Raw genomic sequence first — 27768 nt, 5'->3', positions numbered from 1 at the left:
TCTCCTTGAAACAACCAAAGCATAAATTCGATTTATTTCTAAACACATTCTACAACGCAAATCCGTCATGTTACCAGTACGTCATTGCTCACGAAATGACGACATAGCCTAAACACGCCACTTCACTACATCATTCGGATCAAGATTGTATTGATTATTCTTTCCCAGACAGCAAATCAGTCATTTTCTATATTGATTCAACCTCTGCAGACGTTGAATCATTGTAAAAAACGGCTGATTTGCTGTCTGGGTTATCTCTCGTCTGCACATTTCTTAAACATGCGGCAGACTGCAGTTGATTCTTTTCGCAAAGGCCAGGAATTTATTGCATATAAACATAGTGATTTTAACGTAAATTAAACGCTGCCAAGACACAAAATAGACGAAAAAAAATGTGAAATAAGGCAACGGAAAACTCTCGAATACATTACAATCGTAAATTCAGTTGTGTATCAAATAAACGAGAAAATGCAACCCAGGCAGCAAATCAACGTAAAATGACGATTGATTTGCTGTCTGGAAACGACACAAGGTTTAGCACTGGACTCGGTTCAAGGGCTTGTTAGACTGATCTAATATCGCACAAGAAAACCGTCGGTGTCGGTGATTTGTGTAAATAAGGCTTTAACCCTTTGAAGGTTGGGGGGCTGTCAATTCAACTTTTTTGTATCAACAGTTGTATCTTTAAAACCACTGAGCCTGCCACTACGAGATTTCTTGACTTTTCCTAACTTTTATTCACCTCTATTGAGCTGAAATTTTGAGCGAATAAAGGTTATAAATTGAGAGACATAAGGCATTTCTCAGCACATCCTCTGAAATATTTCATATTCTATTGTTCAAAACTTTCCCACCAGCTGGATGAAAGTAATTAACTTGGCCCAAGTCTCGTTAATCCTAACTGTTTCACAGCGTGAAGGGAATTGGCTGTATGTAAAATTATGTAAAAAAATTTTTAAGCACAACATTGCAATGCATGCTCTTCATTACTCTACCAAAAAATAATGTGCTTCAAACTCACGCTACAATTACAGTCATAAGTCACTTCAACATTTCAACGTATATGAGCAGTTCTAAAATTCACATAGTTTTAATTTTCGGATATGCTCAGCGTGAATAATTTTACAATGTGAATCCCAAATTTTGAAACCGTGCCTTAAAAAACAACCGAGATATCATTCCTAAAGCATAAGAAGAATCGACAGCCCCCCCCCCCCCCCCCAAACTGAGCAAGACTCCAGAAGCCCAACCTTCTAAGGGTTAAATCATTACAAAACATCATAGGTACGTAGTTTCTTCTCAGACATAATCTAAAGGATCGTTTACAGTTTAGAATATATTCTAAGTATTTTGCATTGTACAAGATCATCAAATGTAAGTTTAATGCAAAAAAGAGCACAGTTTGCAAGCAGCCGTTTGAAAAACAACAATTACTGAAAAGAACGCAGACAGTAAACCAGTCGTTTTTTTACACTGATTCAACGTCTGCAGACGTTGAATCAGTGTACAATACGACTGATTTGCTGTCTGGGACAAGGCCACTGGTGCAAAACAGTCTATGATAAAAATAAAAAGATGATTTGATTTTATACAAGGCAAAAAAATTGTGATACTTGATGAAGCGAAGGTTATCAAAGAAACTGAAAACGAAAAAATAATACATCAAGACCTGGCTCTGTCATAGACAAATCCTGGCTGGATTAACTGACAGCTCCATAATATGATGGACAGTTGGAAATACATAGCTTGGGCCGCGTTTACAGCAGCTCAAATTCGTCAATGCGATGCTTGGTGTTTCCGGAGCGGATTTGCTTGAGAGTTTTATACTTGTCTCTGCCGGCTTTGACGTTCTCAGAATGCAGTAGGTCCATTTCGGAAGCCTGGACATTTGAATCCCGCAAACCATGAAGCTGTTTCTTCAAGTCCTGAAGACATAAATTGGATTCGTAACTTTTTTCTCTATTACATGCTGCAAAGTTTGTAACCACTGCATCACGCAAAAAATGTTAAAAAGCCAGAAGAATCAGAAGACAACTGCGGCGCAAATTGACGAGTTTCATACTTTCGGTTTGTTTTTTCAGCAACCGGGTTTCGAACCAGGGTCGAGTGGTTGAAAACCAAGCGCCTATCCACTCGGTCATTCCACTATAATGTTATCGTCATCACAAACCTCAAGTTGCTTCTGCAAGGCTTTGTTCTTCTCTGACTCAGTAACTCGGTTCTCCTCATCTCTGTCTTTCTCGCCTACGTCATGAGTCAGTTCACTCTCACCCGCCTCGTCGTCCAAGGGAGCCTGCAAGGAATGGTCGAATCAATGTTAAACGAACACTGAAAATGCCGTCCAGTTGGCGACGAAGGCTAATCTACCCAGACAGCAAATAAATCGTTTTTTACATTGATTCAACGTCTGCTGAAAAACGGTTGCTTTGCTGTCTGGGGACATGTCGTTTTCTCCGAGTCAGTCTTTGAGCACCGAAAGATTCGGCAACGCCTAGACAATGCTCGAATCCAATACAGCTGAAGTGTTTTTTGATTGTTTTAACGTCTGGCGACGTTCAAATAATATAAAAATGTCACTTTTATTGAGCTGGATCGAGGTAATACTACACAATTGTGACTGTTTACCAATCTAAAATTGATTGTAAAGTTTTTCTGTTATAAACTTGCATAGCAAAGCAGATATTTCATGTCTGCCGGTGATGAATTAAAGTAAAAATAAATGACTTATAAACCTTTGCCCTGGCCTAGCAGGTGTAACTTGCAATTACTTGACTTGTCATTTTAAACGGCACCGCAACAAGCAAGTGAACACTTATATTAATATGTTGATAATTAATTGATTAACTCTCATAAAAAAATAGCATAAACTAAGGTCCGCTATCTTTGACAGTCCTTCCCACATAGCAAATTAAGCGTTTTTTACGTTTTGTTGTATGTAACTATGTACAGTATATTGATTTGATGCAAATCGGGGTTTCTCAATTCAAGACGATGTCACCCGGCACAGTGATGATGAAAAGCAAGGACAAAAGTTCACCTCTGACATAGCAACATGTTCCGTCACCATGGGAACGATGATTGGTTCCCTTTGCTTCTCATGGAGTTCCTGGAGCTCGTTTTCCTTTTCCGAGATCGCTCTCTCTGCCTCGGCAGCCTAAAGCAGCAATTAGCGGGTTTAAATGCCAAAAAACGTAATTTTTTGTAACAATAAAATTTAAAATGATTTTTTCCCATACCCAGCAAGCAAAATCCGTCATTTTTACATTGATTCAACGTTTGCAGACGTTAAATCAATATAAAAATGACGGATTTTGTTTGGGTAAAAGTGTCTGAAATGTAACCGAAAATGCTATCTACAATAAATAACCAGTACGTCAAAGAATGGAAAAGATGGCAAAGCCTTGTAAAAAAACGTGAACGAACAAATACTTAGGTAGTGAGATACGTACTTGTACTTAAACACATACAAAAAAATGCTACTCGGCCAATATTGCGCCAATGTGTTGCTTCATTAAACCTTTCCTAGCTGACAAAGTTAACAGTTTTAATTTTAGACCCCATATTGGACCTCTTATTGATTAATTTAAATTTTCTTGCACTGTTACTAGCGCAGAGACAAATAAGCAAATACACATTAACATTGCGTTATCAAGTTGACAGCTTATCAAAGAAAAAATCATGGAGACATTTTTTTTTGATTTGCAAAACTAGCTAAGCACTGTAAGCAGTGCTGAACAACTGAAACCAAGTTTAATTCTATAAGCCATTTTGATGATGTCTCAAATTTTCGAAAATCCTTAACTTCATTGATCGAGCAGTTCTAGGTATTTATGTTGCGTATAGAGAATGGTGTCGCGGGATTGACACAGCGTCGCCAAATCAAGCAAATGTTTTCCTCAATGCTTTCATTATCATCATGTGCCGTCTCCGAGCCAAAGGTTGGCTGTCAATTGCTTCCACACGTCACGTTCTACGTCACGTTCTACCGCTACTTTTTGCTTCTCCGAGGATTGACAAGTCAGCCCACTGTTTTACATCATCTCCCAAGTTTGTCTCCTTTCACCCATGCATCTCTTTCCTATCACCATACTTCCTCCACCAATTTCAACGCTTTACACAAGTCATTACCTTCTGCTTCCAATCCTCCGCTTCTTTCGCTTTTTCTTGCTCTGCCAACTTCAGATTCTCCAACTCCATCAACTTACTTCGGACTTCCTCCTCCATTGCCGCTTTTTCAAGCTCATCCAAGCTCGCTTTCTGTGGATGAAGAATTATTTTAATAAAACCAGTCCTTTTTACGTCTGCAGACATTGAATCAAAGTGAAAAGGAATGATTTCACAAACTGAGATGACAAATGCGACCAGAAAAAACATCGTAACATGTTAGAAAATGGACAATTTTCTAAAATGTTACTGTCAAATAATATTGAAAAAATTAAAAATGTTTATTCCATTGCCTCCAAGATTTCACAATTTAATAAGATGCATTTATCTGAGATGTGGATTCAAGTAAAAAACATCTTTCGGAAGAGCAAATTTGAGACGAACCTCTTGCAAAAGTCGAGCTTCTTCCTCTGCTTTCCGTCGCTGTTCCTCAATTTCTCTTCTTTGCTCCTCCGCACGTGCCTTATCTTCTGCCAGCTTCTGGGCAGCCATTTGTTTCTCTATCAATTCTGCGTAAAATTAACGTTAACTTTACATAAAAAGCCATTGGTGCATTGGACTTTTCAATTCATATGAGCCACACGTACAGTAAGGTGGTTTAGCCAAATCAAGCCCGCCATTACCTTGTTGATATTTCTCGTTTTCTTCCTGGTACTGCTGCATTCTCAGCTCAAGCTCCTTGGCTTTTTGTTCGGCCTCCATCTTCCCTCGTTCCATCTTCGCCCGCTCCTCGCGTTCACGGTCCAGCGCTTGTCTGGGAGAATAGAACAGAGAATTCAATCGCAACTGATGTTGGGAATAGTTGGAGCAGAATATAGAGACTGTATTTGAAACGAGAGCATAAAAGATAGCTTTTTGATGGAATCACAGTGGAATGCTAATCTTTGTCGAACACTCCCCTGGTAACAGAAAAAGAGAAATCTCAGCCATAACTACACCTTCCCTTCTGCTCGTATGATAAACAAAATTTGCAAGCAATTTCACCTTTCCAATTGCTTTTGGTGTTTGTCTTCTCTCGACTGCGCTTTCATCTGCTGCACCTCGATCGTGTCAGGCTTCCTTCTGCGCATGTACAACTCGTGGTTACCCATGCATAACGCCAAGATCCGCTTGTTGATTCGCAGCCGCTCGACATAGAAAACGAAATCCTAAAAAATAGTGATCTTGAGCGTTCAAACATAAAGTATTGGTGAATTGGTAAATCGTAAGTTGTTGTAAACCATGGTATAAAGTGTAGAGTTTAACTAACCAAAGGCAGGAAGTTTCTCTCCAGAGAAAAAATGTTTTTGAGAATCTTCCTGCCTTATTATTGGTTAATTTCTGCTCAATTCCTTACAACAACCTACAATTTGTAAACTTCCAAAAGATTGATGACGAGCATTCGTCAGCACATTTCAGGATGACTTGCATAGAGCGAAGTGTAGGGATGAAAGCGAAACAATTCTAAATATTGTAATTCGGCATGTGGCGTCGAAATATGGAAAAACTATGATGCTCTTCTACAAAAAAGAAAACGCTTACTCCACAGTCCCTATAGGCTTCGATGTACAATGTAACATAAAATGGAAGCGTAAACTTAAATTACACAAAAGTAAAATGCGAAGGACAGGACAATCACATCATACAAGTGCTCGTGTTGAGCTGCAGCCGTCACGGAACTCACCGGGGATTTCTTGTCAATTGGTTTAATGACAAATTTTTTGTCGTTGAACGAGATGTTTCGGATCTCGCTCCATGGGAAACCGATCTTTGGAGTTAATCTGAAAGATCAGCGATTTTAACGAGCTGTGACAACTTTACTTTGAAACTTGCTATCATAAGAATCACCTACAACTGAAAACAGTGACACCAACAATGAGGTCTATGATGATAAAACAGCGGACGCTAGTTGCAAGAATGAATATATGAGCAGAAAAAACAACTTGAAATCGGCAGAGAATCAGTACTATACTGTATCACTAAAAATGGTCAATATTTTGGGCCACAAAGTGTAAAATCCAGTACGGCGTATCCGTTTTTTTACTTCTTTACAGACAAATGCTTTCACTCTAAGCGTTCGACAAACACTGCATTTACAACCATCGATATCAATCATGACAGGTGTGCTTTTACTGGAAGGACGTTTTATCTTAGCGAACATACTTGTCGGATTTCTCGTAGATGTTTAGCCCTAGGGCATCCACTCCAAGCAATAATCGAGTCTTCTTCTTATTTTGGATTTCAAAATAATTGACGCCATACATTTCCAAGTCCTGGGAGTAAAACGTATCCTTAAGTACAGTAAATGTTTAGCGACATGCATCATGCATTGTCCCAAACATTTCCACAAATATCTATGACAAACAAACGCAGCGGCCGTGGAAACAATCCCAAAGAGGCAAATGAATTATGTTATTCAGTAAATCATAAAACACTGTACAGCAACGAACAAATCTCGTTGAAAATCGTTCGATGCCAAAAATTCATGATGTAATTCAACATTGCTTCAAGAACAATCTCTCAACCTGAGCTATTTTGAGATATTCCACCATGGCGTCTTCCCTGGGCATGCCTCCATGCTCAGCGTGCCAGGTCTTGATGCGTTCCTCCCATTGCTCCTTCGACATCTTATGCTGCTCGTAAACCCTGATGACATCATGTCAAAATTTCATCAATCTAGTGTACTTTGGTGGCTCAATCAACATCTTAAAGCTATAAAACAACATTGATGTTGCCGAAAGCTTGGTCATTGGATAGTGGATACTCAGTTACTCACTGAAAGTGAAAACACGCTTGAAAACATAAATTTATGCTCTTGATGTGTTCGTTAATTCACGGGTGCATTTGAGGTGCAAAAATTTTACTGCAACGCAAGCATCGTTTTATGGTTGGTTCCTTTCTTTCCGACGTTCCTACGATATATGTACACAAAAGCTAACCCCTCCAAAAACACATAAATATTTTACACCGAAAAACAGCACCAGGCATTTTAAGCGTTTACGTTTTACGCAGATACCGTTTTCTTAACAGAGCAAAAGTGTAAAAAGATACAACTGGACTCTGTAAAGTACCTTTGTGGCAACAAGCGGTCGTTGGTGAGATAACCAGACTTGTGTTTATCGCTTTGAAAGATGCCGTACTTGGCTTGAACTGCATAGGAAGCTAAGAGAACAGATGTCTCTGGTGGACAATATACTTCATCAGACAAGATAGTATCCTTCACTTGCAAGAAGAAGAGCCTCTGGATGTGAGATTGAAACAAGGAAATATTACATCATCTTTGCGTTGCATCAAGTGGTTATCTTTAAATAAATATATTGCAGGCAAATTTTCAAAATATAAACACATCATTTCTCACAACGATGGCTTCTGAAATTTTAACAATTCTAATTGAAAGCTTGTGTTCAACCGTCTCCTATAAAGGGTTCATAACGATTTAATACTAATAGTATGTTAAAGAAATAGTTGAAATATATTTAGTTAAATCTACTTGGTAGTGCGGCAGCAATTCAGGCAACATCTCCCAATTACTGCAGCTACTGCAATGTCTTCATACCAGGGTCTATGAGATCTGTAGTTAAACATAATAAGCACAAGTTGTTTGTTGTTTTTCCGTCGATTCAACGTTAAGTCAAGTTGTATTTTCATGCTGATCAACGTCAAACAACATTAACTTTATCATGCCTTTGGTTCAGATATGCTAAATGCCATGCCAGAGGTCACAAACACAAAACTGACCTGCGTAATATCTTGAATAAGCTCTTCAGCGACATCTTCCGGAAAGAATTTAGCTCGGAATTTGAACTGAAAAGGGATTTCCTTTCGGACATCTTGTTGCGCGACCTGAAAAGAGAAGACGAATGGTTCAGAGAGTCGTCACGCTCAAAGCACCGTAAGACATGGCGATTAGTTTGGTGAAGAGGAGTTGCTCAGAGATAAACATTGCAAATCAAAGGTAAACGTTGCAACCAACTAAACCAACATCATAAACCTAGCCTCATTAAAATATTTATTAATTTTTTGTCATTGCGGTTCCATCAGTTTGAGAGAGACTATAAAATAGCATCAAATTGAAAAGAAAACGCAACAACAGACACCACTGCATTAAACTGTTATGCTTAGTTGGCATTGCACCTAGACATGTGAATATCCAGAAAGAAATGGCTGGTTTTCGTATGTGTAACACTGTGTATCATTGTCAGACGTCAAAAATGCAGTGAGTTTTAAGACATAAAATCTAGACATATTCGGAATTCAGACGGCCGGCATACTTTATAAAAAATAAACAACAATACAAAGGTAACTTGGCAACAGGACCACGCGACCACACTGAAAGAATTTGACCTCCAAGCTTTTCATATACTGGTATGAAATATTGTTTTTTATCGACGTTCATAAATCACGTACCTTTTTATTCAGTTTCAGCCACGTTGTGTAACCTTTGGTGTCTGTATACTGCAAACCGAAAAACCAAATTTCTCGAAGTCCAATCGTTTTGACGACCTGTGAAGCGAATATGAATCACGAAATACGGTTGATTTTTTTACAAGAGCACGCTCGGTTGTCATTAGCACCATCACATGCGGCTAACAAACGAGTAATTTCGGTATTCACTGTTTGAACTCAACAGTCAAACCAATTAACCAACCACAAAGCACTGTAACAATTATTGGAAGTTTACTCTGAACTTCCAATCCATTTCATAAAAATTATTGTAAAAAAAATACACGTTGACATTATCCATTACATTAACCAGCGCACCAATAGACGATTCAAGTGTTATTTTGAAGGGAGTGTGACTTATGCTGGTGTTTGCATAGGACGCAACATCTGTTCTAGGACGTTAGCATCAGCACAGAGAAAACAAGCGCCATTGCTTGCTACTGATGACTAAATTAACGCCAAGTGAGTGTGATACCATGATGTAATTTCAACTAAACCTTTGTAGACATACAGACACAGTGCGTTATTACGTTACGTCATATGATTCGATCAGCGTCAGTTGAACACCTTCAATACGAAGGTAACGAAGATACTTTTCCATGTAAAGGATCGATACAATTTTACTAGATGTGTGCTTTAAAATAACTGCATACAGTATACAGAGATGCGTTAATGTTGCTCGTAGAGCGGATACTTACAAGTTTTACAACTCTATTTATTATACTTGAAAATAAAAAAATGAACCGCAAAATGTCACACTTCCCCTTTATTGTATAACCATTTGATATTCATGGTTCATTGTTATGATTTTTATTATGTTTATTGCACAAAAAGCGCAAGTACCAATGCCGAGATCAACACAAAACGATTTTTGATATGCCACCAAAATACGTATGCATAACGACAGAAGCGTCCAACTGCCACATCTCAACCGGTAGTGGAAAGTGCTGGGTCAACAGGGTAAAGAAGTTGGGTTGATATATCGTAGTGGAAGTGAGGATTTAATTCATGACAGTGGTTCATAAAAGACACAATTGTGGAATTGTTCACAAGTTCGTTTTTGGTTTTTTGGCATGTAAATTGCCCTGAATCCTGATGTGAAATCGAAAACACGTAATGGTGTATCATATTGCGAGTACGCAAAGTGAAACCGATTTCCTCGGCGTATGTGAAAACAACAATTGTAAAAAGACTATAAAGCAAAAAACACAATTCTTCACGGACAAACAAAATACACCATCACACAACATCATCACCATGCTTTCAGTGAACCTAGCTTTGCTATATTCAATTTCAAATCCACACAACCATGACAAATGCTTCCTTACAATTGGTGAAGCGTGGGCCAGACTAAAGGTGCCATTGAAACGCATTTACTTCAACAAATCTTCACATATGTTGACCAGGCAGTATGTAAAAGCTGATATGACATATACGGTATGTTACAAAATGAATTCACAAGAAACATCAGGTTTTCACAGTTGCCACACACAACCTTCGTAAAGAATAAAGAGAAAGGTTTAACGCTGAAAACAACCCAGGAAAGCGGGTCTGCTACTATTCGCCTAGTCCGATTCGGCTATTTTCGATTCGGCTACAGTCCGATTCGGCTAGTCCGATTCGGCTAGTTCCCTATTCGGCTACAGTTTTGAATTTTATTTTGTATTTTATTCCACAATATCGTTTCTTTTGCATTCCGACAAAGAAAAATAAATTGAAATGAAATTTAGCACAAAATGTTTGAACTATTAAATTGAAATGTTTGCTCACATAAAATCGACATGTATCCTACGTCACCGTCTGTATGCTAACTTAGAATATATTAGAATCCTCAACTATTACAAAACTCCAAACCCAACGACGCCTTCTGTTTATTTAGAGAATGTTGTATTTCATTCCACAATATCGTTTCTTTTATAGTTGAAATTATCGAAGCTTTAGATGAGTGGGGTTTAGACCTAACCACTAACCAGAGGCAACAAAAATGGTTATGACAAGTGGTGTTTCAAAGATAAAACACTTCGCGAAAGAGATTTAGATCATTTAAACGGGCAAGTGCTGAAAGCGAAAAATAGCCTACGTTGCTCTTGCCTGCAAAACAGCAGCTGATCGCATGGCTTTCTCATACGGTATGGAAATTTCAAAGTAGATGATAGAGTAACTTACGCTGCTGGAATAGTCACGTAACTATTCACTGCAATATTAAGTAAACCAGCTAAATTAGACGCGCTATTTTCAACGAGGTCTTCCCGCTGTGAGATCAATTATGATGATTGAACAGAACGCATTGTTTTGTTCGCAATGTGTGAGAATTAAATTGAAAACCGATAAATGAAAAGGTGTTTAATGGTCTTGGTCGCAGATATTGCCTGCAATAACGACGTCTCTTACCGCTATTATCACCTAGCTAACCTGACATCATTGTTTTATGCGACCGCTTAGGCTTGACATCGACTTCAACGATCATGGAATGTTACATAATAAAAACGATTATATCCTACACGCAAAAATAAAAAAATCAATTTCTTAAAACAGCTCTTTCTGTTTTGTCTCGTGAGCTTTGCATATTGCTCAACAAGTGCATAAAGTTTAGAATTGACAAGAAATCATTAAATTTGAAATTTAAGTTCGAATCACTGGAAATAAACGTATTCTAACGTACAATAGCTTGTCCCGTACAATAGCTTGTCCCGTGTATAAGTTAAACCTGTCTTTTTGAGGTGAAATTCACTTGCGAACATCTCGACTTATACTCGAGTATATACGATATTCGATAAAAGACTGTAAAGACTTTCGATAAAAAAACAGAAGAGAAAACACTTCGCCGTTGTTAACGCTTTGAAGGTAAGTAATCAGCAAAACGTGCGATACGAGGTTAATAAAACTGTAGCGGGTTTCCACTCTGCTTGAAATCATGATTTTTTGCGTTTTATTTCGATAACTTTCCTGTCTTGATCGTTGTTATTCACTCGCACGAAAAGAAAATGGATCGGCTTGTTTTCCAACTGTTCCAATCTTCTTCTTCTTCTTGCTTATGAGACTGTTCCAATTATGGTTGGAACAGTTTCATGGTTGTTCCAAAAACTGAAACTGTTCCAATTATGAGCTAACAATATCAAAATTTTTACGACTAGGCGTACTGCATGCGTAAAACTAATCGTTTCATGCAGCGGTTCTAATAAATTCGGTTTGTGACCTAGGTGTCAAGTGATTCGAACTTAAATTTCAAATGTAATGATTTCTTGTCAATTCTAAACTTTATGCACTTGTTGAGCAATATGCAAAGCTCACGAGACAAAACAGAAAGAGCTGTTTTAAGAAATTGATTTTTTTATTTTTGCGTGTAGGATATAATCGTTCTTATTACGTAACATTCCATGACCGTTGAAGTCGATGTCAAACCTAAGCGGTCGCATAAAACAATAATGTCAGGTTAGCTAGGTGATAATAGCGGTAAGAGACGTCGTTATTGCAGGCAATATCTGCGGCCAAGACCATTAAACACCTTTTCATTTATCGGTTTTCAATTTAATTCTCACACATTGCGAACAAAACAATGCGTTCTGTTGAATCATAATTGATCTCACAGCGGGAAGACCTCGTTGAAAATCGGAATGGCCCGTTTCGGCTAGTCCGATTCGGCTGATCCGATTCGGCTAGTCCGATTCGGCTATTACCCTTTTCGGCTACAGCCCGATTCGGCTAGTCCGATTTGGCTGATCCGATTCGGCTAGTTCCCTATTGGGCTACAGTCTTTAGCGGTTAGTTCCCTATTCGGCAATTTTTTGAAAATCCAACGATAATCCTTCTGTAATCCAACAAAATCCAACATCGTTTCTTTTGCATTCCGACAAATTTAGCGAAAAATGTTTGAATAATTAAATTTCTTTTACAGTTGAAATTATCGAAGCTTTAGATGAGTGGGGTTTTGACCTAACCATTGAGATCTTAAAACTAAAAAGCGAATTAAATTTATTTTTGAACTATTACTGTTTGCTCAGATGAAATTGACATGTACAGTATCATGCGTCGCCGTCTGCATGCAAACTTAGAATATATTAGAATCCTCAACTATTACAAAATTCTAAATCCAACGACGCTTTCTGTTTATTTACTGTAGAGAATTTTGTATTTTGATCTCGAAGCTTTAGATGAGTGGAGTTTAGACCTAACCACTGAGATCATAAATCATATTTATGACACCGGTTACATCCCTAGTGATATGGTACGTTCCATATTCATAACTTTACCAAACCAAATCGGAGCAACAGAATGCTCACTCCACAGAACAATTAGCCTTGTGAATTACGTAACAAACAGCTTACTCCAAATCATGTTGATGCGATTGAGACCAAAACTACAATCGGAAATTTCAACAGCACAATTTTTATTTGTTCCAGACAAAGGGACCACAAAAGGAATTTTTACATTAAAAATGATAACAGAGAGATGTGTCCGATCTCCAGATCTTATCAACGCTTACAGTGAGATGATTTTGAGAGACATCGAACATATGAATGGAGTAAAGGTTGGGGTACAAAATGTAACAAGCTTGAGATACGCTGATGAATGATGATACAGTCCTGATAGCAGAATCTGCAAACGATCTACAGGACTTATTAAATTGTGCTGTCAATAACAGTACACGAATGGGTAAGAGTTAAATTCAAACACAGAATGTATGACCGTATCAAAAATGAAAACTTATCCAAATTGCAACCATACATTCAATGGTGTGTTGCACTCAATGGTGTGAAACAAGTTGATAAATTGAAATATCTTGGGTACACTATAACTTGCGATGGCAAAGTGACACTGAAATTAAAAAGAGAATCGCTATAGCAAAGGATACTTTCAGTAAAATGAGCGTAGTCTTCAGGAATCGCAACATGACAACAAAGACCAAAATTAAACTTTTGAAAGCATATGTAATATCAATTCTAACCTACGGATGTGAATGCTAGACAATAAGTAACGATATGATAATAAGAACAGTTAGAAGGCGCCAGATGCAATTTGTAGGTCATATTTACAGACAGGGAGATTTGGGATGGGAAAAAGAAGCAGTGGCCGTCAAAGATTAACTTATTTAAACAGATTGAATCAATGGGCCACAAACACAACAGTTAAAACGAACGATTTTATACGAATGGCAAATGACAGAAAAGATTGGAAGACCATGATCGCCAACGTCTGTATCAGATGAGACACATAATCATCATCAATCGTTTCTTTTGCATTCCGACAAAGAAAAATAAATTGAATTGAAATTTAGCGAAACATAAAAAGCGAATTGAATTTATTTTTGGACTATTAAATTAAAATGTTGCTCACATAAACTTGACAGGTATCCTGCGTCACCGTCTGTATGCAAACTTAGAATATATTCGAACCCTCAACTATTACAAAATTCCAATCCCTAGTTTAACAAGTCAATACAATCAATACGGTACATAACAAGTAGGGTGGGTCGAAACGGACTTTTTCTCCGATTTCATTGCTACAAACTTTCTTTCTTGCGAATAATCATAAAACGACATTCCTGAAAGTTTGAGCTTGATCGAACATCGTCTTCATTTCTAAAAATGCTGATTCTTGCCAGTGTTCACTACCTGTGAAATAAGTAGGGCCAGTAAAAGTCATTAAAGTCATATTTTTTTGGTAATGCAGAAAGTTGTCAAACCGATAACAGTGAAACAACGACGTTTCTACGGTGTCTATTTAAGAAGTTATAAAGTCATAAAAAGTTATATTTTCTGTTTTAGATCATAAAATATGACTTCATTTTTACTTCAAAATACAAAGATTGAGCCGGAGTAACTTTGTAAATGCAGTTCAAACAGCTCCTGTAGACATTGAACTTTGATAATAATTTGTGGAAGGGAGGCAATGAGAGTTCTCACGCTGAGTCTCACTTAGCATTGGAAGCAACATTTTTATTACTTTCTGTAGCCTAGTAATAGCGCTTGCTGTTTGATGTTAATTTGCATTGTGACATCATCTTGACACATTATTTTGCAACACACAATCCAGTCTCTGAACATTATAAACACTTGCAGTAGGCCACTACGTCGCTAATAAGCTGAACCGTCGTAACTCCAAAAATGCAGTTTTGAGAAAATTGAATTTTAAAGTTCACGCTGTGTTTGCTGTACATTGTTTGATCTTTCTAAAAGTTCTCTAACGGAAAAACATGAAAACTATATATACATTGTCTTTCATGGAGCTTTGTTGTTGAAAAAAAGATAATTCTTTTTTGCAAAAATTGAACGTTAGAAAAATGAGTATGGACATACGATAGTTTAACAATAAAAAATTGTCGAAATGTAGTTACAATAAAACAGCAAAATTGTTATGCGAAATAGAAAGAAATATAAGTAAGCCTTGAATATCAACATGCAAAAAACGATTGAAAGAAAAATTACCTAAAAGAAAAGGGAGTGTTAACGTGAAACGTGTAAAATTACTTTCAGAGCAGAGTATCGTAAGTCCCATTTTATTATTTTATTTTTTTGCAAAACTATTGTAACTCCAATTTGCGATAGTTCATCATTCTGTATCATCAAAACTAAAGCAGATGGACTTACGATGCTTTAACAAAATAAACTGTATGATAGTTTATAAAGATATCAAATCAACCAAAAACGCAATTTTGAAAAATTTGGACTTACGATAGTTCAGCTTAACGGCGACTAAGTCAACCAGTGCTGAGACCTCAAGAGTCAAGGGTACTTTTCGAGTACAGAGCTTTGACTCGTACTACTAAGTAGCTGGTTTGGTAGGTAGGCCTACACATTAAGGCGATGTGAAATTTGAATGGACAAAATCGAATTATCACACAGGGTGACTACTGTTGTGTAGAGTATTTTTGTGAAGTTTTATGCAATAAAATCCAGTATCCGTAAACATGTAAGCGTTTTAAGGTTAGTATTTTCTAATTCTTGCAAGGTGATTCCACAAAAAATGCTATCACAACGCATCAATCCACGTGATCCAGATAGCGCGCTCTGAATGGCTAGTTAGGGAAAACGCGTTGTGTGCCGCACACACGCGCGCGCGAGCGATTGCTGTCTGCTGCTGAGCGATTTATAGCTGGAGAGTGGAGATGCTGAATTGCTGATTATTGAAGATAAGGCTGCAAAATTCAGATAAGAAGTTGTGTTCAGCCGAAATGTTTGCTATGATTTTATGCTTGGTTGTTAAATAATCATTCAGGCTTCGGTTGATTCAAAGTTAGTTTAGGCTAGGTTTTCCAAATTGTGTAAAGTAGGCCTAAGAGGCAGTGTCTGTAATTATCAGGTCTTCTGGAATAAGAACTGCTTATTCAGGTGAAGTTGCTGTTTGTGGTTCTGCATTTTTTATGTGTAGCTTTGAGAATGACACTAATAAAATTCATAGTATTACGGAAGGCTCAGACAACTAAGTTTTCAGCACTTAAATTCTTAGTTCTGTGTACTGTAAGTGGACTATGTTTATTTTTCAAAAAATACATTAATCTCTTCACATATTATCTTTAGTTCATAAAGCTGACCTTGTTGTGGGTAGCATTGTTAACTGTTAAATCATGCCTAAAAGTTCTAAAAAGAGAGTAAGAAGCATGGAAAGCTCTTCTGTCATTGGACCCTCCAAGGAGCTTCCCACTGCTGATTTACCAACACTACGATATGTTCTTGCATTCTGTACTTTGTTAAAAGTGATACTCAAGTACTTTATTACTGCAACTTTTTCTCTGACCGGTTTTAATTAAGCTTGGTAGTGACATAAAACATGGACCAACTCGTATATCTTCGTATGGATGAAGGGTAGTTGTTAAAAATACTAACATATAGCTTGCATGAATGAACAGTAGGCTACACATAGGCTACAATAACCAACTAGCCGACACTTTTCAAAACCTTAATGTGTCGAAATAATTAATTGCACGTTTGCAGAGACAGAGCATTCATAAGGAATTAATTTTTCAGGAAGCTGGAAAAAAAGCTTTCTCTTTTCAAATGAAGATTGCATTCCTAAAACAATTGAAGTTTCTCCTCTCCCAACGTTATCGTGGAGTAGAAGCACCGTTATACCAAATTGGGCCTCTTGACAAAAGGACAACGAAAACGCTTCAAAAGAGAGTTAGCAAAAGGTAAGTTTTTACATACGGTATCTTTTCAAACTTTTTTGTCTAGTAATTTTCTATGAAATGTAAGGCTTTTATAAGTATATTCTTTGATAACAAGGTCAATGGGTCATGCATAGACATGTCCCATGTTGTGTACTGGGGTTGGTCAGTTGTTGTCATTGACATGGCTCTTCTAACAACATTTGTTGAATGGAGCCATATGAGAAGGAGAATGGGTTACTGCCAATTCTACAATCCCACTTCACCATTGCAGATGTAGTGCAACCAACTCTAGATAGTATATAGGACATAGGTGGTTTAAGGATTTTTCGCTTTCCTAAAGCATTTCCTCGTGGGAAAGTGCTTCAGATGTTCTGATTTCTACGTCTGTACAGGCAGGCAGCTTGTGCTTTCACTACAGCTATGGCAAGAAGATTTTTCTTGACTATCACTGATTTTTACTGCCATTTGTCCGAAAGAGTATTATTTGTTCTGTTTGGCATATATTGTTTTTCGTTGTGATAGTCAGAAATAAAAACAAACTGAACTGATTTACATGGATTATTTTGTGTTCTTTACATTTATCATTCACACAAAAAACTTGTTTTTCAAGAGCCTCAAACAACAACGAGGAGATGATTTCGCTGCAGCAAAGAAGTCACAAGTAATAGAGGAAGAGAACTGGAAAAAAACAGCAGTTTTCTGCAGCAATTGATGAAGAAATTGACTCTCCTTTCGAACCAGCTGCACCTGGTACATCTGAATGTGACAATGCCCCGGTATCCAGTGATGATCCTGCTCTGCGATCATTTTCTGTGAACATGTTAGAAAATATTCGCAAAGGCAGTAACTCTTGTGATGTTTCTGTGCGCACTTTTACCCAACCAAAATTAAATTTGGATGCCAACTCAATGTTCTCTTTGATTGGGACCATGCCACGCTTACTGAGTCTATCCTTACTTCACACTTGACCATAGATGGGCTAAAGGGTTTGATAAACACAAAGTTTGAATGCCCTCATTTTTCTGCCCATACTCAGGCTGTGCAGCGTATCATTTGGGAAGTCACTAACGACTGTGGAAGTGTTGCTGGCCATCAACGACGGTATGGTTTCATTCAGGCGAGAATTGCTTCGCGTAGGGTCTTGCCGAAAGCAGACACGAAATCTGACTTTCTTTCATTGGCTGCAGTACAAAGTTTTGATATTCACCATTGTTTCTTGTTCATTGTCTTTATTCTGCATTCGTTTGTGCACGTTTTACAAGCACATATAAAGTTGGTTGGTTGATGTGTAAGCTACCATTGGAGAGTTGCAGTTACTATATCTGTCAAAAAACAAATGTAAATCGGCGAAAACAATCGAATATTACTGCAGTGCGTTGTGTGATTATGTAATACATATTACTACAACAAAACCAAAGTGTCATCTTATGCACAGTGCATTCCTACTCTTGCCATAGAAGTGAAAAAGGCTTTAATATCATCAGTTTTTGCTGACCAAGCAAAAATAGGGTTGCCAGGTGATTGTTTAATATCTTACCGTTCACCGCCAGCCTTTACCTAAAAGGGCAACTAGCAGTGGCATCATATGTAATTGTTGTTGTGGTTGTTAAAGTTGGAAATTTTTACAATTTAAAAAAGATGAACAAAGTTTTTTCTTCAAAAAATTTGTACCTGGCAACTCTGTGCTGGCAACAAATGCCAAAGACAAAATCGACTACATGTTTACGGTTACTGAATATTTTTGCGTGAAATTGTACAGAAATACTCTACATAGCAATAGTCACCCTGTGTGATAATTCGATTTTTGATTTTTTTAAATTTTTTGATTTTCACATCGCCTTACTACACATAGGCGCCGACTTTTATTTTTGCACGGGGTGGCAGATAGCACAATATGGCAACCTATAAACTTTCAAACTGCATGTTTTTGTTTGATTTTTACTAAGCATTCGAAAATTGCATTTTTTTAATTTGAAAATAGATATTCATTTAGGGGGTGGAGCTAATTTTATTTCCGAGTATTTTATAGCTGTCATAATTTATAGCGATATTAAGCAGTTTAAAATTTTTCAAAAAAGATTTTTGGGAGAGGCAATGGAAAGATCGTATTTTATTGATTAATAAATCCCATTGTAAACCTAACAAATGTAACAATGACTTATGAAAAGTAACAAATAAAACGATCCCAACAACAAGGAAACAAATCGTAGCCACGTGTTGCGTAATCTTCACGTAGCTTGCTTGATGTTACGCAAGTATCATGCTTGTGACAAAAACAATCATTTTCTTCGCAATACTGTATTGGTTCACCTCTTGCTTTACGTTGACTTGAAGCGAAAACCAATAATCAAAAAAAGATTTAAACGTCCGTTCAAATTACATTTATTTGCAGTAAGTAATGTAACCTAAACGGGGTGGCTGCCATCATGCCATAGAGGTTATGGGGTGGCGTGGCTGGCCACCCCGCAAGTCGGCGCCAGTGGATGCATTAGACATTTGAATTTTTGTAGTGATTTTCAAGTGAAATAGAAGTGTTTTGTTAGTTGTTCGAGTGTGTTATTGTTCAAAATACATGTAAAAACTTACATACGAGTTATTAATTAGAGATTAGCATAAATTTGATGCTTAAAACAAAGTCATATATTATCATATATTTCAAAAAATAAAGTCATATTTTTCAATTTTTTAGGTAAAAAAATGGCCCTAGTAATAAGTAATAGCACAACGTCACTATCAAAGCAGTTGTTATTATTAGGGTAGGGCAGTCCGTGGTGCATTCCCAGGTCCAACGTCAATGCAGGTGAACAACGGTTGCAATTATTACAATTCAAGTACTTGACATTTCTTGGCACATTTTCTCAAATGATCAAAATATAGTCATCATAACACACATTATTACCTGATTTGTTGCCACACAAGTGTTGATGCGAGCCTTGCATTTCTCATCACGTCGGGAACAACGCCAGTATTTCTTAAGCCCGTCTGGACTATATTGAGCTAGTTGAAACATGTAGCCATCATGTAGAAAAACCTCACCTTTGCGCTGCGTACTAATCGATTCCTCTGCCATGATCAAGTAACATCAACTGAGAGTCTAACGAAGGAACTAACCAAAGGAATTTCAGGTCATGTAACGCCGAAACCCAGGTTTACTCTAAACTGCCACTTAGGTTTTAACTTCATCTTTTATTGCAAACGCTATTTGGCAACTGTCTTTTTTTCGTTGACACGTTTTCGCTGAGACTTTATCTCATTAACCCCTATTGGTAATCATGAAAACTGTTGTTTTCATGTAAAACACATATTTTGAACGAACCCAGACATCAAAACTCGTCATTTTTACATTGATTCAACGTCTGCAGACGTTGAATGAATGTAAAAATGACAGATTTTGCCGTCTGGGAAGGCACTCAAAGGTAAACACTGGATAAAATGCAAGAATGCAAAAGATACCATATTGTCGAATTAAAATACAAAATTCTCTAAATAAACAGAAGAACCGGACATACATTTCTCTGTTATCATTTTTAATGTAAAAAATTCCTTTTGTGGTCCCTTTGTCTGGAACAAATAAAAACTGTGCTGTTGAAATTTCCGATTGTAGTTTTGGTCTCAATCTCATCAACATGATTCGGAGTAAGCTGTTTGTTACGTAATTCACAAGGCTAATTGTTCTGTGGAGTGACCATTCTGTTGCTCCGGTTTTCTTTGGTAAAGTTATGAATATGGAACGTACCATATCACTAGGGATGTAACCGGTGTCATAAATATGATTTATGATCTCAGTGGTTAGGTCTAAACTCCACTCATCTAAAGCTTCGAGATCAAAATACAAAATTCTCTACAGTAAATAAACAGAAAGTGTCGTTGGATTTAGAATTTTGTAATAGTTGAGGATTCTAATATATTCTAAGTTTGCATGCAGACGGCGACGCATGATACATGTCAATTTTATCTGAGCAAACATTGATAGTTCAAAAATAAATTTAATTCGCTTTTTAGTTTTAAGATCTCAATGGTTAGGTCTAAACCCCACTCATCTAAAGCTTCGATGATTTCAACTATAAAAGAAGCGATATTACAACATTCTCTAAATAAACAGAAGACGTTGTCTATTTTATGTGAGCAAACAGTTCAATTTAATAGTTCAAACATTTTTCGCTAAATTTCATTTCAATTTGTTTTTCTTTGTCGGAATGCAAAAGAAACGATGTTGGATTACAGAAGGATTATCGTTGGATTTTCAAAAAATTGCCGAATAGGGAACTAACAGATAAAGACTGTAGCCCAATAGGGAACTAGCCGAATCGGATCAGCCAAATCGGACTAGCCGAATCGGGCTGTAGCCGAAAAGGGTAATAGCCGAATCGGACTAGCCGAATCGGATCAGCCGAATCGGACTAGCCGAATAGTAGCAGACCCTTGAAAATAGCGCGTCTAATTTAGCTGGTTTACTTAATATTGCAGTGAATAGTTACGTGGCTATTCCAGCAGCGTAAGTTACTCTATCATCTACTTTGAAATTTCCATACCGTATGAGAAAGCCATGCGATCAGCTGCTGTTTCGCAGGCAAGAGCAACGTAGGCTATTTTTCGCTTTCGGCACTCTTTAAGTCCGTTTGAATCAGCGTTTCTCAACCTGGGGGTCGCGAAGGTCATTTCATGGGGGTCGCAAAGATATTCATAAAAGATTTTCGAATCTTTGCAGTAATCACTTTTATACAGCAATGTCGTGGCAAGTGACTAAAGAAAACGAAAGAGTTGCACTGTTACGAAAAAGAACGCGTATCTCGGTTGTAGGCCAATTTATCATCGTTTGTTCAAGTAGAACGATATTTCCTTAAGCTCAAAGAAAGATATGCCGCATTTCTACGAAATCCGTTCTCTACTGCTTTGGATGTTGCTGATATTCCAGATGAATTACAAGACCAAATCTATGATCTTCAAAATGATTCTTCCGCATGTGACGTTTTTCATGAAATGCCACTTTCTCAGTTCTGGTGTGCTATGCGTAAATCATACCCACAACTATCTGAACTAGCTTTTCGAATATTATTTCCATTTGCCACAACATACCTCTGCGAAAGTGGTTTTTCAGCTCTTGTTCATATCAAAAAGAAGGCAAGAAATCGAAAGAAAGTTGAAGATGATATGAGATTGGCGTTATCAAGCACGCAACCACTAATTTCGAAGTTGGCCAAGCAGTTGCAGAGTCAACCGTCGCATTAAAAGTTGTGACATTCAGCAGTTCTTTGAAATTAAATTTTATCGAAATGTATTTTTGTGCTAATTTGTATATCTATAGAAAACCTAGCAGGAAGGGGGTCGCAGGCTGTATTAAACACCTAAAAGGGGTCATGAACCACAAAAGGTTGAGAAACACTGGTTTAAATGATCTAAATCTCTTTCGTGAAGTGTTTTATGTTTGAAACACCACTTGTAATAACCATTTTTGTTGCCCCTGGTTAGTGGTTAGGTCTAAACCCCACTCATCTAAAGCTTCGATAATTTCAACTATAAAAGAAACGATATTGTGGAATAAAATACAACATTTTCTAAATCAGGGGTTCTTAACCGGGGGTAAATTTACCCCCTGGGGGTAAATTTCACCTACCGAGGGGTAAATTTACTGAATCATAAATTAAAGCAAACTTCATTTTTTCAGATATTAAAAAACTGATAGTGTTGCACTCGATTTTAATTCCAATTTGCTTTATGGCATTTAACCGGCTCGGTGGCTTAGTGGTTAGTGCGCCCGCCTCTGAATCGGTAGGCATGGGTTCGATACCTTGTCGGGTCATACCAAAGACTTTTTAAAAATGGTACTGAATCTAATTTCTGCTTGGCACTGAGTAATGGAGTGGATTCGGGTAATAATGTACTCAGTTGCGCCTCTATACGGCTGCATTGACACTGTCTGCTTTGTAAAGCGCTGAGGAGCAATGCATTCTGCGATGGATACAGCGCTATATAAAAACTAACATTATTATTATTATAATGTAAGTTTTCGTCTTTTTCTTTTATCATCACGCAAGTAGACTACCAGTTTAATTTCAGCAGCGTATGTATGCCACATTTTACTGTAGGCTACACAACCTAATTAGGACTTCGACCACAAGGTGGATTGCAACTCTGGATGGCAAATAAACAGCTTGATTTTGATATTTGCCAAGGTAAATCCAGAGAAAACAGGATGTTTTGCATTTCTTCGCATGGTTGACTGCACACGATGACATCACAAGGGGCCACCAAAACGGTGGGGGTAAATTTTACTTTTTTCATTCGGCAAGAGATAAACGAGACAAAAAAGGTTAAGAACCCCTGCTCTAAATCAACAGAAGGCGTCGTTGGATTTGGAATTTTGTTATAGTTGAGGATTCTAATATATTATTATTATATTATATATATTATATTATATCTAATATATTATATATTCTAATATACATATCGATTTTATGTGAGCAAACATTTCAACTTCTGTTTTTGTTTTATTTTTTGCTATTTGTTTTTTGGGTTTTGTGGCCGTGCTAACTACTGATATATAGCCTACTACATAATTTTTCATGCAGGCACGTTTTAAACCTTTCAAGGTTTTGCCACCTTTCCCGTTCATTAACGTGCTGGTAAGTCTATATCGATTTTTGTAGTTAGTATCTATTTCGTCCCGGACGCGTTAATGACAAAAAATAAAATGATTGATAATTTAATAGTTCAAACATTTTGTGCTAAATTTCATTTCAATTTATTTTTCTTTGTCGGAATGCAAAAGAAACGATATTGTGGAATAAAATACAAAATACAATTCAAAACTGTAGCCGAATAGGGAACTAGCCGAATCGGATTAGCCGAAACAGGCCATTCCCCAGGAAAGCAGTAATGATTAACTGCAATACAAATTAAAACATATCAAAAATGTGTTCCCATACTGAGTTTCCAAGCGTCGGGTTAAAATAAGATTCTTATTGTACTAGCACTACAACACTAAAGACAGTAAGGTGGCCATCAGTTCCAATCATTCAAGCGCCTTCTCTACCAAAACACACCTACATGGTTTATCACATCCTAAGGCAGTAATGAGCGGTGTTTTCTCACAATCTAGCTAAACCAGTTAACGAACTAGAAATCGTCTTTTCTGTGAAGCAACTGTTTTGTGTTTGCGCTATTTCGTAGTCTGCTAAGAATCTTAAAATGTATGAAAACAAGCCCAAGCTTCCAGATATTACTTGGAAAGCAATGCAGATTATACAATGAGAGCACCTGGTCGAAGAGCTGCTTCCCGGTTGTATTGGGCTGAATAGCAAACTCCAACTCTGCGTCCATAGTAGTGACTCGAACATTGATCTGTTAAAACAAATTATACATCAACAATATTATAAAGAATGAAGACTGAGGAAAACACTCGGATGTTGAATTACCGGTAAAAAAATGAAAAGCATGCAGTTTGGATTTTGGAGGGATGTAAGGCCAAGGGTTGCCAAGCGTCCAATTTTTGTCGTTCCAATTCTTATTACGTTATGTAAGGGTCTTAGTTTTAAACATTTATTTACTTTATTGATTTATTTTTGTTGAGCAGACACTAACTAAGGCGACATATAACAGTAGATTTGAAAAAATGGTATGCAAAAACGCAAATGTATGTTTTCATTTTGCGGTTTCATGATGCAAACTTGTTGTGCGTGGTAGGCAATCGCCAAGGTATCAGTCAAACAGGATAAGAGCATGTAACGTTATTACATGGTAAAAGCATATTTATTTTAGGAAGACGGGAGGGCAATTGCATGTGTGTGGTTGTTGTTTTAGCTTTAAACGAAACTTACCCATATTTGTTTATGTGACGATGCACAAAACCACGTGTCATTGAGGTCAGACACTCTTCGGAGAAACAATAAAAATAAACTGTCATAATTATGACAGGTCTTTAAGGAACAGCAACAAAAGTCGAGAATTTGCTGAACAACGATTGCGGCGTTGTGAGCATGCCAATGTGTTTTGGTTAATTCGGTATGTGCACGTCTTAACGTTTGCATAAATTATGAGATCAAGCCTACATTTTTTAGACTTTTGCTATGCAGTGCCATGTATCGTTTTTGTTGTGATGGTGGGAATAAAGAATTTATCGAACTTAACCTGAGGACTGAAGATGAACAGTGAACACGTTCCATTATAAATTTAATAGTACAACAGTCAGCACCCAGTCCAGACCACCAAAAAAGTAAAATTTCTGATGTGAAACCGGCAGAGATTGCTATTTTTACATCTTGGTCTAACTAGACTCTAACGGGATTGAAACACTACGAAAATTACAACTTTTACTGCCTGGATGAATGAAAAGCACAATGTTGCTGCACTGTTACACCACATACTCGTGTTTTGTTCATCTCTCAAGCCACCCTGAAAGTTTAACCGTGCCGCACAAAATGCATACAAAACTACGCACAGCGTGTGCGATATATATCGCGAAACTGAAGCTTAATTCACCTGACGTAAAGTGACAGAGGTTTTCCATCGCGGGCTTCCAACAACACATTATATCAGTAGCCTACTGATTCAATAGATATAACCAAGTTAAGATCAACCTGTTTGTATTTGTATGTGATCCCACACTGAAGCACTATGGACACTAAATACAACACATCGTTTAACCTGACGTCAGCACCGCCGAGCCAGACGTTGCTGCGTCTCAAACCATTTCCGTATGGACGTCGGGCTTTACGCTCAGCCGCCCACGCACAAATGAAAGCGGCAGAGCGGGGTGGCTCATTCTCATCATACACAAACTGACGCTCCATTCGGTGATGCTGTAGCAGGCTTGTACAATCGATGGCATGAGCTGCTGTCTGTTCCTCAACTTAACACTGGTAAGACTAAGCATAACTTTATTTTCAATACCTTCTCAGTGTGATAGTGAGCGTGATCTGATAGAGACGTTGGGGATCATGGTCTTCTAAAACTCACACTTTTGTCAATTGATATCAGTGCAAAGTCATTGGCTTTGACAGCTACGCTTGTGACACATTTATTCAATGTTTAAATGTGTTTACCTTGTACAAATGTGTTGTACATGTAAAATCATAATTGTGTTGGTCTTGGCCCTTGGGGAAAATAACGACAACGTGGAGCGGGGAAAGGTGAAACCCTCGGACCACAAGCTCAACGAAAGCAAACAAACCACAAATCACAGGCCAACATTTTCAGCACAAAATTACAAATAACAAAGCACAGGGCAAGATTTCATGAAGTTAGTTTCGCATGAAATATACTGTACAATATGACAACTGCAGTATAATGCGACTGCAATGCTATACAGTGTTATAACAAACTTTGAAACCATGGCGTTCACTTGTCAGTGTTGCCACTAATAAGCGCACCATACCGAATTATCTACAATCAATCAAAGTGCCTGTTTATCACAAAATAGCCTTTTTTGTACTACCCAGCAAAGCGTCACAATGACTAATATTGGCAATGCTTTCATTGCTAAACAACAACGCAATTAATTTTAATTATGTCATTAATGACGAGTCAAAAATGCGTTATTGATACGAATTATGTTCCAGCAATAATGCAAGTGTGTGAACCGGTGATGTTTATTTTCATTATTTTTTTAAGGTACTTTCCATAGCTTGATTACAAAACAAACCCCATCACAAATTCATTGTCGTGTATATGATATTATTGAGTCAAAAAATTATATATCAAACCAGATATTTAAAGGTTTTGTCAATATTTACTCCTTTGATTGACGTTTAATAGGCAAATTCACGACTGATTACAATGAGCTGATTCGAAGCACTATAAAGAGTAGGCCATTGTATGACAGTAGACACGACTACAGTACAGACGTATCGTGAAGCGAACAGGTCGGATATCAAACACAAAGGTGAAAGATTAATAACAATACTTATTGGATGAATAAACATTTACTTTAAAGTTCAGATGGCAGAAAACCAACTGAATTGCTTTTGTTACTTGTGACAGACGGGGCATTGGGCCAATATAAATGGCTGTCAGTCAATGAGCAAATTACAAAAAGGGAGAAGCTGCTACACGGTGGCTACCAATGAATGTAACCGAAAAAATATAAATAACCCAAGGAATTGAACGTGTTATTAATTCAAACCAATTTTACCATTTAGCAGGTACGAGCTTAATAAATATATACAGACCAAACCCAACTGTCCAGAAAGGTGTCATATTATATGACAAAACTAACATTTGTCTACATTAAATAACACCAATTATATTTCACCTTGATGTGTACGATTGTTGTATATATATTATATGGTTGTGTAATAACCTGAACATAGTCATAAGTCACTGCATAGTTAAACGATTTGACAAATTTGCAAGCTGCAGAACTACATAACTTATAATATTTGCTAAGGAAATCTACAGTATGATAGATTAACAAAACAAAGCAGTCATCACAAAACATAAATCACATAGTTACAAAATCTTCTAGAGAGCATGTTCTCGATATTGGCAGCAATCTAAAATCACTTCGATCAACACAGTAACTGGAAAACAATACTTATATAAACTTGACCAGCAAAATATTGGTGGATATATACATTATGATATACAGTTGTGATAATGTGATATGATCTATGATGACCACCAAATTTTACTTTTATAACTCCGCTTATTTCAGATTCTACAGCCATAGTATGGTATCAATCTTTACAGCAAACTAAGTTTATCTCAAACTCAAGCAAAAAAATAATACAAAATGAGCATTACTCACAACTTTTGGCATGATGATTGTCTTTAGTCCAAAAAAACTTATTGCAAAAATTACAAACTACCAAAAACCTAAATGAAACATAGAATGTATTGTTAACATCTAGAGTATGAATAGCATGTTTTCTTTACGCAACTTGACAGTTATATTATGCTTGCTCTATCAAACTACTGCAACTGCATTGCTTATAAGCTACATAAAAACCACGACCTAACTACAATAAAAACAGTTTATATAATCTATTTCCATACAAATACTTCTACAAGAATCAAAACTTTTCTAATTGTGAAAAAAAACAGCTTTTGCAAGTTGCAGTCAAGTTTGATAAACAATT

General features: G+C 37.1%; 1 protein-coding gene across 1 annotated transcript; it reads right to left on the bottom strand.

The window, feature by feature from the left end:
• On the bottom strand, positions 1–27507 carry LOC145787105 (radixin-like). Its single transcript, XM_082598829.1, has 15 exons — positions 27438–27507; positions 23951–24034; positions 8551–8646; positions 7882–7986; positions 7215–7384; positions 6669–6789; positions 6307–6416; positions 5828–5924; positions 5149–5312; positions 4788–4918; positions 4549–4673; positions 4129–4257; positions 3038–3154; positions 2171–2293; positions 1–1925 (listed from the first exon to the last, which is right to left on the bottom strand). Exons 1-15 carry the CDS (start codon positions 27447–27449, stop codon positions 1758–1760), a joined length of 1752 nt encoding a protein of 583 aa, XP_082454955.1. The 5' UTR covers positions 27450–27507; the 3' UTR covers positions 1–1757.
• Positions 27508–27768: the final 261 nt, after the last annotated feature.

Source organism: Aplidium turbinatum, chromosome 18 (assembly GCF_918807975.1).
Source record: "Aplidium turbinatum chromosome 18, kaAplTurb1.1, whole genome shotgun sequence".
Lineage (NCBI taxonomy): Eukaryota > Metazoa > Chordata > Ascidiacea > Aplousobranchia > Polyclinidae > Aplidium > Aplidium turbinatum.
Note: the sequence above shows the minus strand (reverse complement) of the source record. Positions and strands in the feature narration are given on the sequence as shown.

What these genes read in the sequence shown, in the direction of transcription:
- LOC145787105 (XM_082598829.1), bottom strand. An exon ending in GGAAGCAGCTCTTCGACCAG is followed by an intron (nt 8,647 to 23,950) that starts GTGCTCTCATTG and finishes TTCGCTTCACAG; the next exon opens with GTCGTCAAAACGATTGGACT. An exon ending in AATATCTCAAAATAGCTCAG is followed by an intron (nt 6,417 to 6,668) that starts GTTGAGAGATTG and finishes TTTTACTCCCAG; the next exon opens with GACTTGGAAATGTATGGCGT.